This window comes from Geotrypetes seraphini, chromosome 3 (genome assembly GCF_902459505.1).
Source record: "Geotrypetes seraphini chromosome 3, aGeoSer1.1, whole genome shotgun sequence".
In the NCBI taxonomy this organism is placed as follows: Eukaryota; Metazoa; Chordata; class Amphibia; order Gymnophiona; family Dermophiidae; genus Geotrypetes; species Geotrypetes seraphini.
The window spans coordinates 300,127,986-300,141,362 of NC_047086.1; the positions used below are offsets into that span (position 1 = coordinate 300,127,986).

The following is a 13,377-nucleotide window of genomic DNA, read 5'->3' on the forward strand; positions in this document are numbered from 1 at the left end:
TCGAGGTAGACATCTACTCTGAGGCGCCTACCAGAAAGTAGGTGTGGTTAGGGGGCAATTCTGGGTGAACTTTGAGCAGGGTTTGATTTAGGTGCCTAACTTAGGCGCACTCATTTAGGCCATGAAATAGAGTGAATAAATGGAGTGCGCCTAAGGTTTCAACGCCTACCGGTATCTAAGACTACTTAGGCGCCATTAGGTGCGATTCTGTCAATGGAGCCTATAGGATGATTGACAATTGCGCTTAACAATACCTACAAGTATTGTGCCATTTATAGAATCAGAGCCATAATGTCCAGACAAAGTAGAAAAAAAATGCTTTATTTTGAATTTATTAACTGGAATATGTTAATAGCTAATTTGGTGGACAGGCACCAAATTTTTTCCTCACCTGAATGCAAAATAGAAACACCTGAGCCGGTGGGAATCCCCAAGCCCTGCCAACTGAAAACCTTCTCCTCCAGTCTGGCAGCCAGAAATCTCTAGCTCTGCAACTAGTGGCAGTATCCCTGAGTTGTCACTGCTGCCCCCCACCCCCACCCCAACACCAAGCATGTTTGGTTTCCATGCATGCATGAAAGCCAAGCAGATGTGGGGTGGGGGGCAGCAGCAGCTCGGAAACACTGCTGTCATTTGCAGAACTTGAGGAGCTCTGGTTGCTGGACCTGAGGAGAGGGAGGAGGTGGTCATCAGCTGGTGAGGCTTGGGGGATCCCATCAGCTACAGCAAGGGAGATATTAGATATAGAGAAACATGATGGCAGATAAAGGCCAATTGGCCCATCCAGTCTGCCCGTCCGCAGCATCCACTATCTCCTCCTCTCCCTAAGAGATCCCATGTTCCTGTGCCATGCTTTCTTGAATTCAGAAACAGTCTTTGTCTCCACCATATCTACCGGGAGACTATTCCCTACGCCCTATCTGTAAAAATTTTGCTTGGTGAGAAAAACATCCATCTGTACTTTGACACATTTTGGATTTTTTTTTCTCTTTTGAAAATGAGCCCCATTGCCATCTGTGTCTTGGTCTGTATGCCAGTTGCAGTGAAAATTATTTGTTTTGCATGCTGACCACTTAGCTAACTAACAACAAATGGCCATTGTAAAATCTGCTAATTGGGGTTCAGAGATGCCTGGTTGAATTTGTTTGACTTAGGGGCTTGAAGAAGCTGGAAAACACTGCCTTACAAAATGAAAAAAATACTGAACTAGTTATTTCAGTAGTAGCCTTTCTGGAACAATAGTTGTACCATGTATACGGAAAAAAAATGACTGGTAGGCTCTGTTTACCGGTTGGTGACCTAAGATCAATATTCCAGCATACAACAAGCTTAGTTTATTCATTCATGTTGCAAATTAGTTTCCTTCTTGCATTTTTGAATTTTTTTTTTCTCCTTATCAATGTTATCATTTGCCATCAGGAACAAAACAGTAAATTATTTGTAGCAGCCCGCAATCTCCCAGCCACCAGCAAATATTAAATGTTAGATGCCATTACAATGAGCGTCAGTTCGAGGATTTATATTTCTGGCTGGTTTCCTTCAAGGGCATTTCACATGGGTATACCAGAGGCCACAAATTAGAAGTCATAAAAGATTATTTTGTTCTAGTAACGTCATTAGTGTTAACAGATTGGTTATTGCTTTGTTATGAACACTAAGGGCTCCTTTACAAAGCCGTGCTAGCGGTTTTAGCGCACGCACCGGATTAGCGCAGGTTAGCTGAAAATCTACCGCTTGCTCAAAAGGAGGCGGTTGCAGCTAGCACGTGCGTTAAGGCCCTAGCACGGCTTTGTAAAAGGTCCCCTAGATGTAGGCAATTGCATTACTAAACCACACCAGTGCTTTCATAAAATCATTAAAATGATCCCAGGTGGAATGTAATGACTTTCATTTCAATTAATAGTTAATTGTAAACTGCATATTGGAAACAAATAAACCTGCCCCAAGCGTGGACATAATAACTAAAAATAATTAAAACACAAAATAGACACAAACACCAAAATAGACAGAAACAAAAACATAGAAAAAAGTACCTGTGCTATTAGAGACAAATCCTAAATGAATGTACACTTCTCCCTCCGTATTCGCGGGGATTAGGGGCAGAGCCAGCCCGTGAATAACTTTTGGGCTGACTCTGATCCACCCCCCTCCTCCCGGACCTTACCTGGTAGTCTAGTGGTGACATGGGGCAGAAGCGATCTTCCTACACTCCTGCCCTGTGCAAAGCCATCATCAAAATGGCTACCGTGAGTTCCCATTGTCTCGAGACTACAACGGGAACTCACAGCAGCCATTTTGATGACAGCTTTGCACAGGACAGGAGCATAGGAAAATTGCTCCTGCCCCGCGTCACCACTAGACCACAGGTAAGGTCCGTGCACGGCCAGGCGGTCGGCGTGCAGCATGATGTGGCAAGTGGCGTTGCGGACCTCCAACTGCACGTTCAGGGGCTTGAGGTGTGGGGGCAACTGGAGCTGTGTCCACCGGTCCACAGGCTCTCCTCCACCATCACGGGCTGGCTCGCATCGGGCTTAAGGTGCAGAGACGGCAGAAGGGTGCAGGTCTGGAGTGAGGAACAGGGCACCTTCTCCTCCAGATCATCCTGTAACTTTGATCACTGCCTGAGCTCTCCGGCTGCTTGTCCATTTAGGAAGATCGCTCCTAGTAAGGTCTGGGGAGGTCGGGGATGGAGCGATTCAGTAGGGGAGGGGGGGTCCGGGCCAAAAATATCACAGATACCGAAACCACGAATACGCAGGGAGGAGTGTAACTTATTTATTATTAATAGTCATTTTGTATCATAGTATTTCAATAAATGCACACATACAGAAAACCTCACTTACCTGTTTTAACAAACACCCCTGTTTGACCACTGTGCCCCGGAATTCTTCTTTTAGGATTACTTCCTCATCACTGGAATTTCCATCACAGAAGAATCCACTGTCTGGCTGTTTAAACAAGAGCAATTGATTACAGTTACCAAACCATGGAGAGTTGTGATATGTTACAGAGCAATTTTTAAAACATTTTGCACATGAACCAACTGTCTTGGTGGCTAACCAAGTATTGTCCTGCAGCCAAGCTTTTAATACTGTAATTCATCAGTATACCATCCAACAAACAATATCCTACAAAACTTCAATCATTTTAGGTTTTCAGAAGTGCCAATATTAGCCAAGGGGATAGACTTAGTAGATAAGGACAGGTTGTTCACCCTCTCCAAGGTAGGGAGAACGAGAGGGCACTTTCTAAAGTTGAAAGGGGATAGATTCCATACAAATGTAAGGAAGTTCTTCTTCACCCAGAGAGTGGTAGAAATCTGGAAAACTCTTCCAGAGGCTGTTATAGGGGAAAACACCCTCCAGGGATTCAAGACAAAGTTAGACAAGTTCCTGCTGAACAAGAACATCGCTCAGTGGCGTACCTAGGGTATGTGGCACCCGGGGCCCATCATTTTTTGACACCCCCCCATGTAAAAAAATATTTTTTGTAATGACCATGAAACGAAATAAATGGTCAGAATAGAAACAGGCAGTGAAAATTTTCTTTTATTGAACCTCATATATGTAACCATTATTCCAAACATAACATAACATAATTTATGTCTGAATTGTCATGACATCAAAAGTACATATGGAGTAGTTGCAGGTGATGCTTGGGACAGTTCTGATTGTGTTAGTTCGTTTTTATGTGTTTTTTGAATAGAAGGGTTTTTATTTCTTTTTGAAGGTTTTGTAGTCTGTGGTCGAGGTCAATAGGTTGTAGAGTTGGGGGTCGAGTGTTGCAGCTCGAATGGCTAGGAGGTTGTCGAACAGTTTTTTTCTTTTGACTTTTTTGGTTGGAAGGTGTGTGAATGGTGCATGAGTTCTCTATGTCTGGTTGAGGTGGATTGAATTATTTAGCTGAAGAAATTAGTTACCCCCTCATTCCACACACATTAATTCTCTTCCATTTTTGTTCCCATTATAAAAAACACTGATAAGTTCCCAGAAAAAAAAATACATTAAAATAAGAAGTGAAAACAAAGGCCCCTACAGATGAGAACATAACATAAGAATAGCCTAACTGGGTCAGACCAATGGTCCATCATGCCCAGTAGCCCATTCTCATGGTAGCCAATCCAGGTCACTAATACCTGGTCAAAACCCAAAGAGTAGCAACATTCCATGCTAACGATCCAGGGCAAGCAGACACATCCCCCATATCTTAATAACAGATTATGGACTTTTCCTCCAGGAATTTGTCCAAATCTTTCTTAAAACCAGCTACACTATCTGCTTTTACCATAACTTCTGGCCACTTCATTTTTAAGTTTAGATCTTTCCTTCCAAACAGAGACCTTGCTAGATGTCAAATACAGCACAAGGTAACTTCACACGGACTTAGCTGTGCAGGAAATGTGAATCTCCTCATATACCCACCATATAGTGCAAAGGTCTGGTTTTTTCTTTCGATCACTATATTGTCTAATGCCACACAAGCAGCGCTGTTACAAACATATTCTGTAGGTCAATGCTAAGGTTAACAAAGTTTCCTTCCTTGGACCAGAAGGAGATACTGACAAACCACTGAAAGAGATCCCAAAACAACACCCAAAGACCCACTCAGTATGTGAACCAGTTGAGTGGAGTGGACTAACTGGGGGGGGGAGGTGGAAATGGGTCCGGAGTTTGCTCAGCAGAATTTCCCAGACCACCTCTTCCTCTCAACACATTGACACGCTGCTGCCGCCACCACCACTAGAAACACCTTACCGAGTTGGCCAGCAATGCTATAAACTTTATAAAACACATTATTATATTTTCTTATAAAGCACATATTTTAACTGAACTCTCTGACATCCTCAGCCTTTCCATTCACAAAAATAGAAGGAAGAAAAGTTTCCATTTCCTGCTGTCTCATGTCCCCGGCCTATACAATATTTTTCTTCTGCAGACCCTTCAAAAGTCTGACCAAATCCTCGTTTCACTTGCATTATAAAGTACTGAGGTTGCCATCTCTCCCCAATCCCAGGTCCTAAAGTCTAAGACAGTAGCGCAAACTAGTGCTGCCAGATTCAGGAAAAAAAATTTTGATTCGATTCAGCCTATTGAATTGGTTTATTGATTCGATTTTCCTGCCCAATTGGGTGTTTTTTTCAAACATCCTGGTGGGTTTATTTTATAGCTTTTTCACCCCCCTTTGGCTTCTCCTAACCACACTGACGCTGTGGTGTAAATAAAATAAAGAAACAAAAAGGACCTTTCCTCTCTCTGTTAAATCCTAGCTCACGTTTGCAGTCTAACACCAGCTCTGGCAGGATACACATTTCAAATCTGATATATTGTAATCACAAAACAGAAAATAAAATTAGTTTTTCTACCTTTTGTTGTCTGGTTATTTTTCAAATCTTGTTGGTCCAAGGCTCTGGTTGTCTTCTGATAACTTGCTTGCCAGGGTCTCCTTCTTTCTTCTTTCTCCGTGCTAACCATCCATCTGCCATCTCTGTCCTCCCCTTCCGTTTCCCTTCCCTCCCCCGGATGTCTGGCATCTTTCCTTTTTTTCGTCTCCCTCCACAGATCCACCTTTTCTTAACTACCCTTTCATCCAGCAGCTCTCCCTCCTTCCCTACCACCCCAGGGTACACCATCTCTCCCTTTCTTTTCCTAACTACCCTCCTAACCAATATCTCTATCCCCCCCTCCACACCATCCCTTGTGTCCAACTTCTCTCCCTTTTTGTTCCTTCCCTCCTTATAACCCATGGTCCATCATCTTTCTCCCTCTCCTCTATTTTCAGACCCATTATTTCTTCCCACCCAAAGTCCGGCATATGCACGTCTCTTTGAACCCATCCCCTTTCCCTCCGTGTACTTCTACACCAGGGCCCCCCTCCCCTGAAGGCCTGTCCCCCCTTAAAGGTCTGCATCCCATCCCTGAAGGCCTGTCCCCCCCCCTTGAAAACCTGCACCCCCCGAAGGCCTGTCCCCCCTTGAAGGCCTGCCGGCCTGTTCCTCTTGAAGGCCTGTCCCCCCCCCACTTGAAGGCCTGCCTGCCCTCCCCCTAGAAGGCCTGCATGCCTGTCCCCCCCAAAGGCCTGTCCCCCTGAAGGCCTGTCTCCCTCCCCCCACAAGGCCTGCCTGCCCGCCCCACAATGAAGGCCTGCTGCTCCGCCCCCAAGGACCACTCGCCCCCACCACCACCATGACGGACTGCTCATCCCCCCGGCCTCCCCTGGGGAAACAGCCTGCACAAGATCGCGATGCCAGCGATCTTTGCCTGCTTCGGCTGTTTCCTCTGCCGTGGTCCCGCCCCTCCTCTGACGTCAGAGGATGAGCGGGACCGCGGCAAAGGAAACAGCCGAAGCAGGCAAAGATCGCTGGTATCGCGATCTTGTGCAGGCTGTTTCCAGACGCGACACCCGGCGCAGGGGGGGAACCGGACTGGGAGCACCCCCTCAGGGCTTGCACCCGGGGTGGACCCCCCCCTTTAGTACGCCACTGCCTCCTTGTATCCCTTGATAAGCTTAAGTCACTCAATCATTCTCAATCTCCCCCTCTGCTGTGGAGGTCATATATCCACTCATCAAGAATGGTCTGAGAGACTCAAACACAGAAAATTAGCAGGTAAGAGACAATTTCTTCTTCTAACACTGCCAACAGTGGCAGGCACCAATATACACACACTGCCTGCAACTTTCCTGAAGAAGTTCCCTCTGATACATCCTGCCTTGCTGGAAACAGGAAGGTGTTGCATCCATCTTGTGTGACTCGCTGCCTGCCACTGCGAGCAGTGCTTAGATTAGAAGTAAATGCAAGGCCTCCCCTGGGGAAACAGCCTGCACAAGATCACGATGCCAGCGATCTTTGCCTGCTTCGGCTGTTTCCTCCGCCGCGGTCCCGCCCCTCCTCTGGCGTCAGAGGAGGGGCGGGACCGTGGCGGAGGAAACAGCTGAAGCAGGCAAAGATCGCTGGCATCGCGATCTTGTGCAGGCTGTTTCCAGACGCGACACCCGGCGCAGGGGGGGAACCGGACCGTGAGCACCCCCTCAGAGCTTGCACCCGGGGTGGATCGCCCCCACCCCCCCTTAGCTGTTCTTAGTGCTTTAAGTGCTTCGTGCTAAATTAAAAAAATTTTCTCTATATAAAAGCTTTTTACTTATTTTTTGTTGTTGTTTTTTGCTTTATTGGTCATATCGGGAAGGGACCTGTCACTCTGACATGTTTCGCCCGAAGGATGTATCAAGAAAAGTCCCCCCTATAGAACATAAGAATTGACGCTGTTGAGTCAGACCAGTGGTCCATCATGCCCAGCAGTCCGCTCACATGGTGGCCTTCTGGTCAAAGACCAGCACCCTAACTGCATACGCTGATAGGGTGCTGGTCTTTGACCAGAAGGCCACCATGTGAGCGGACTGCTGGGCATGATGGACCACTGGTCTGACTCAACAGTGTCAATTCTTATGTTCTATAGGGGGGACTTTTCTTGATACAGCCTTCGGGCGAAACATGTCAGAGTGACAGGTCCCTTCCCGATATGACCAATAAAGCAAAAAACAACAACAAAAAATAAGTTAAAAGCTTTTATATAGAGAAAATTTTTTTAATTTAGCACGAAGCACTTAAAGCACTAAGAACACTTTATACAAAAAAATATAAACAAATCTAATGAGGAGGCCAGTGCCAAAACAGTATTTTAGCCATTGAAAACACTTGGCTAATACTGGCACTTCTGAAGACCTAAGAAGAAAATTAAAAAATGATTGAAGTTTTGTAGGATACTGTTTGTTGGCAGCTAACCAGTCATTTTCAGCGAGAACTAACCAGTTATCCAAGCTGAAAATCACTGGCTAGCACCAAATTTCTAGGTATTCCAAGGGTGTCTAAGGGGTGGGTCCAATATAGGCCCCAATTTTCAGTACTAACCAGCTTAGGTTAGTGCAGAGATAAGACAGCATAAATACCAGTCCTATCTTTATGCACTAGCCAACGGCAGGTTAGTGCTGAATATCGGACCAAGCAGTTATCGGCCTTTTAGAATACCTAGTTTTGATGCCAGTCACTGCAAACTTGAAGAAGTTGGAAAACACCGCCTTACAAAATGAAGAAAATACTGAACTAGTTATTTCACTAGTACCCATACTGTAGGGTTGCCAGATGTCTGGGAAAACCATGACATGTCATAAGAACACAAGAATTGCCGCAGCTGGGTCAGACCAGTGGTCCATCGTGTCTAGCAGTCCGCTCCCGCGGCAGCCTCTAGGTCAAAGACCATGCCCTCCCTGAGACCAGCCCTACCTGCGTACTTTCTGGTTCAGTAGGAACTTGTCTAACTTTGTCTTGAATCCCTGGAGGGTGTTTACCCCTATAACAACCTCCGGAAGAGCGTTCCAGTTTTCCACCACTCTCTGGGTGAAGAAAAGCTTCCTTACGTTTGTACAGAATCTATCCCCTTTTAACTTTAGAGAGTGCCCTCTCGTTCTCCCTACCTTGAAGAGGGTGAACAACCTGTCTTTATCTATTAAGTCTATTCCTTTCATTATCTTGAATGTTTCGATCATGTCCCCTCTGACTTCTCTTTTCAAGGGAGAAGAGGCCCAGTTTTTCTAATCTCTCACTGTACAGCAACTCCTCCAGCCCCTTAACCATTTTAGTCGCTCTTCTCTGGACCCTTTCGAGTAGTACCGTGTCCTTCATGTACGACGACCAGTGCTGGACGCAGTATTCCAGGTGAGGGCGTACCATGGCCCGGTACAGCTGCATGATAACCTTCTCCGATCTGTTTGTGATCCCCTTCTTAATCATTCTTAGCATTCTGATTGCCCTTTTCGCCGCCACGCATTGCGCGGATAGCTTCATCGGCTTGTCGACCACTCTTTCCTGGGTGATCTCTCCAAGTACCACCCCAGATATCTTGTATTCGTGTATTTGATTTTTGTTACCTCTTTTTAGAGGACTGTTCGGGTGCCCGAACAGATTTCCAAAACCCGGCAGTTTGTCGGGCATTTGGAAATCCTCAGCTCGGGGCCACATCTGGGGGGACCTCTGAGCATACACGGATGCGACGTGATGACATCCTCGTGTGTCACATCTGCGCATGCTCGAGGCCCTCCAGATGTGGGCCTGAGCTCAGGGAAGACAACAAAAGTTTGTGTGTGGGTGTGACTGGGGGCAGAACAGGGCGGGGCATCGTATCCTCTTTTTTTAACTTTAAACATGTATAAGGAAAAGATGACTGCCAGGCTCCGTTTAGGTGACACATACCTCACATGTTGGTGACCTAACATTAAAATCCTAGCTTATCCTAGTGGTTAAAGTGGAGTACAGGCATTGAATATCCAAGGTCAGTGCCAGCTGTTGGCTTTAAGTGTGCTACCCACTGTCAGCTCCTGTGTTTGATGTACCTTTAGAAATACATGCCTTCTTTCACCAGGCATGTACCTCTAGCCAGGGCTGGCTCAACTTATAGACAAATACGATCATGTTACTCTATTGCTGAGGGCACTGCATTGGCTTCCGATGTATTGGAGGGTTCAGTGTAAATGTGCCAATGTTGTTTTTAAGAGTTTATATGGGATTTTTCCCCCCCCCCACTGTTTCCTCTTTCTTTTAACTCTTATCGACTCCGGTCTACTAGGAATATACATAAATTCAAATTAATATTCCCTTCTATTAGAGGGATTCAAACTTTAGGTAGGCTCTCACATTCTTTGGCATTTACTATGGTGAAAATCTGGAATGATTTCCCTTCAGATATTAGAACACTCTCTTTGCTTTAGAAAAATTTTGAAAACGTATCTGTTTAAGAAATTTCTAATTGATAACTGAAAGATGATGTATCTGTTTAAGAATTTTCTAGTTGATGACTGAATGTTGATATTAACTGACTTTCTCCTGTCCTATTGTTGATTAATGTTTCCTTAAGTTAATTTTTGTTAACCGGTTCGAGTCCCTCAGGGGAATGACCCGGTATATAAGACTAAAGATTGGATTGATTGGATAGACCAGGTGTTGACCTGGCTCAGTGCGCCAGTGATAAAGGGCACCAAATCCTAGTTCAACCTACCTTCAAACTCTAGAAGGATAGATTCCAGACTGGGATTTTGGTACCCTTTATTATAAGTATTCTGAGTCAGTGCCTAGCCTGGTCCAGCAGGAGGGAGAGACTTGAGAGAGGGGGATATACTGGATCACAGGTGGGGGGTGGGAAGGAGAGAGATACCACATTATGGGGGTGTCTTTTGAGCCAGCCTTGCCGCTATATGTATTTTCTTGAAGGTTTTCCTGGAATGGGTTTAGATCAGGGGAGGCACTGGCATTCCTAGTTTCATATTATCAAAGCTACATGTTTTCATTGGAAAAAATATCCAACAACAACAACAACAAAAAAGTAGTCACAAATCTCTGTTGGTGTTTTTTTCTCGGACGATTACAATGCAAATATACATGTATTCTTTTCTCTTTGAGAAATGGTGCAAAATCTGTTGGTCAAAGTAGCCACAAACTCTGCACCTGCCTGCACAGTTTTGAAAATTGAGCTGTATTGTAAAAGTGGTTCTTGCTTTTAGTTTATTTGGGTTGTTCCAAGCATGTATGTACCTTGATGATTGAACAGTAATGCAATGGCTCAATCAATGTGAGTACTCACAAAGAAATAATATGAATCCGAAAGGTCAAGGAAAGTGGTTTCTGCCAGTCCTTGGGCAGCATTCTTCGATATATCACCTGCAGGCTGGAGATAACCTTCATTTAGCAAAGCGGATGCTATCATAAGACCTTCCTGGCGATTTCTGACAGAATTGCTCGACAGTAGCCAATCCACCACACAGGGACCTAATCACAAGAATATGCAGATTCATTCACACAATGATGGGAAGCAAAACAGAAAAGCAATATGGCAATTCAATGAGCACTTGCTAAAAAACATTTTCAGTGTTGATGATCGATTGGAATTCTCCCTAAAAAAAAATGTTAAATATATTTCAGCAAGCTCTAATTTGGCAATTACTGCAGGATGCTTGAGCATGTCCTGCAGCATGCAGTTTAAGCTGCGTCTGTAGTAGTAGATTTAAAACAAACTGGAGAAAATATTTCTTCACACAGCGTATATGTAGTTAAAATCTGGAATTCGTTGCCAGAGAATGAGGTGAAATCAGTTAGCTTAGCAGGGTTTTAAAAAGGTTTGGATAATTTCCTAAATGAGACGTTCATAGACCATTATTGAGATGGCTCGGGGAAATCCACTGCTTATTCCTAGGATAACCAGCATAAAATCTGTTTTACTCCTTGGGATCTAGCTAGGTACTTGGGACCTGGGTTGGCCATGAGACCTGATCGTCCAGCGGTGGCCAGAATAGGAGGGATCCCTCCCGCCTCCTGTCCCAGCCTGATTCTAATTAGTTTTATCTCCTCCCGCCTCTCCCGCATACCTTAATTATCCCTAGTGGTCCAGCAGTAGCCAGGAAAGGAGGGATCCCTCCTGCCTCCTATCCCAGCATTTCCTACCTGCTGCTTATATTGGTCTCATCTTTCCTGCTGACCATTACTTTCTGGTTGCAGGACCAGGAAGTGACATCAGGGGGAGAGCTGAGGCTGACACAAGCAGCTTGTATGAGATGCTGCTTGTTGCCAGCAAACATTTGAAGAGGTATGCGGGGGGGGAGGGAGGGGAAGAGCATGTGCAGCCAGGAAGAGTGCAGAGGACACATGGTGGGGAAGAGTGTGGGGGGCACAAAGCATGGTTGATGCTGGGCACCACTGCTTCAGGCACCTCCTTTCCAAGCTACACCACTGCCCGTGCCCAACATTGGGCAAAGGTCCCAGCATTAAGCGCTATTCTATAGACTGCGCTCAACTCGGAAGCAGTAGGCACCAATGATTTTGATTCTACAGTGCAATGCCATCAATTATAGTTATAATTAATAGGGATGTTACAGAATACTGCTATTTATTTGTATATTTTATTATTTATATACTGCTTATAGCCTTCAAGCATTTTCCCTATCTGTCCTGGTGGGCTCACACTCTATCTAATGTGCCGGTACCGGCGCCTAAGTTAATTGAGTAACGCCATTTAAAACAGTGAAAAATGGTGCTAGAATCGCGCCTATGTAGACGCTTTACAGCACTTAATGCCACTATGGTCTTGGCTAATGCCAGAAGTGGCATTAGGCGCCATAAAGCATCTATATAATCGTGATTCACAGCATAGATTGATGCCAGAAATGTAGGTCTGGAAAACCCTGGCCTACGTTTCCAGCACCTATCTGTCTCTATGGTATAGAGAATCCGGGCCTTAATGTATTTATTAAAAATTCTTCTATACTTCTCTTTATAATGACAGGGGTTGCCATACAACTTATTTTGACGAACTGGAAAAACTGGGATTGATTAAATTATACTTTTTGGTGGGAATCTCTATGCCACACTTTTGAAATGGAACATATGATGGCCATACAACAGAGACATTACAAGAAGTTTATGGATATTTGGGAGCCATTGACAAAATTCTGTAAGGAGTGATTGTTGATGTTCCCCTTTTGATAATACATGTCCAGGATGGGTGGGAAGATTTTTTTTTTTTATTATTTTGAGTGCAAATTTTTGGACAAGTAGAAGGGGGGGATGATATATGTATTTGTCATAGACTATAATTCTGATTGAATTTAAGTGCTGTTAAGGTGTAATATGTTACACTTATTTTTGGCTTTAAAATGAATAAAGATTTCCAAAAAATAAAAATAAAAAATTCTTCTGTACTGCAAATCTCAACATTCTCTGTGGTTTCCATTGAAACATACAGAAACCAAGAAAAAGTGGGGAAGGGACACTGCACATCAGCCTCGTGGACCCCAGCATAACAAGGATTAAAGACTCTCTAATAGGCTTGCATTATTTTATACATATGTTTTAATGGTTTATATGTTTTAAATAAATTGATTGTTCACAAGGCTGATGTGCAGTGTGTCCCTTCCCCACTTCTTCTTGGTTTTAGTATTGTTACACGTGGGGTTGTGTTTTCATTTTTGTTCTGGAATATTCCATTGAAGCATAAACATCATTACATATGAGCAACACCACAATTAGTACAAATACCACATATATAAAATAATCACACAAAAAAGTCCTGAACAGCTGAAGTTTACAGTATGAAACCTAAATTTCATAACTAGGACAGTTGGAATACAAATAACCAGGTGTTTCCATTACCTGTAAAACAATGATTAAACACTCTTTTGTCTTTCTCCAGCCTTAGTTCTTTTATTCCATTGTCAGGATCTTTCATCTTCATATATAAAGCACTGTGCATGGAAAAAAAAAAAGATTGGATTTATGAAGCAGATATCTGTAGTATAGGGAGTATATTGCACTAAGATTCTTAGGGGCATATTCTCAAAACT

General features: G+C 44.2%; 1 protein-coding gene across 2 annotated transcripts in view; it reads right to left on the minus strand.

Moving 5' to 3' along the window:
* Positions 1-13,377, minus strand: part of PLEK (pleckstrin) — a 113,352-nt gene that overhangs the window by 14,806 nt on the left and 85,169 nt on the right. For both annotated transcript variants that reach the window (XM_033939288.1, XM_033939287.1), the window contains 3 exons: positions 13,187-13,278; positions 10,626-10,810; positions 2,844-2,948 (listed from right to left, as the gene is read on the minus strand). In XM_033939288.1, coding sequence (XP_033795179.1) covers positions 2,844-2,948; positions 10,626-10,810; positions 13,187-13,278 — 382 coding nt within the window. The remainder of the gene's footprint in view (positions 1-2,843; positions 2,949-10,625; positions 10,811-13,186; positions 13,279-13,377) is intronic.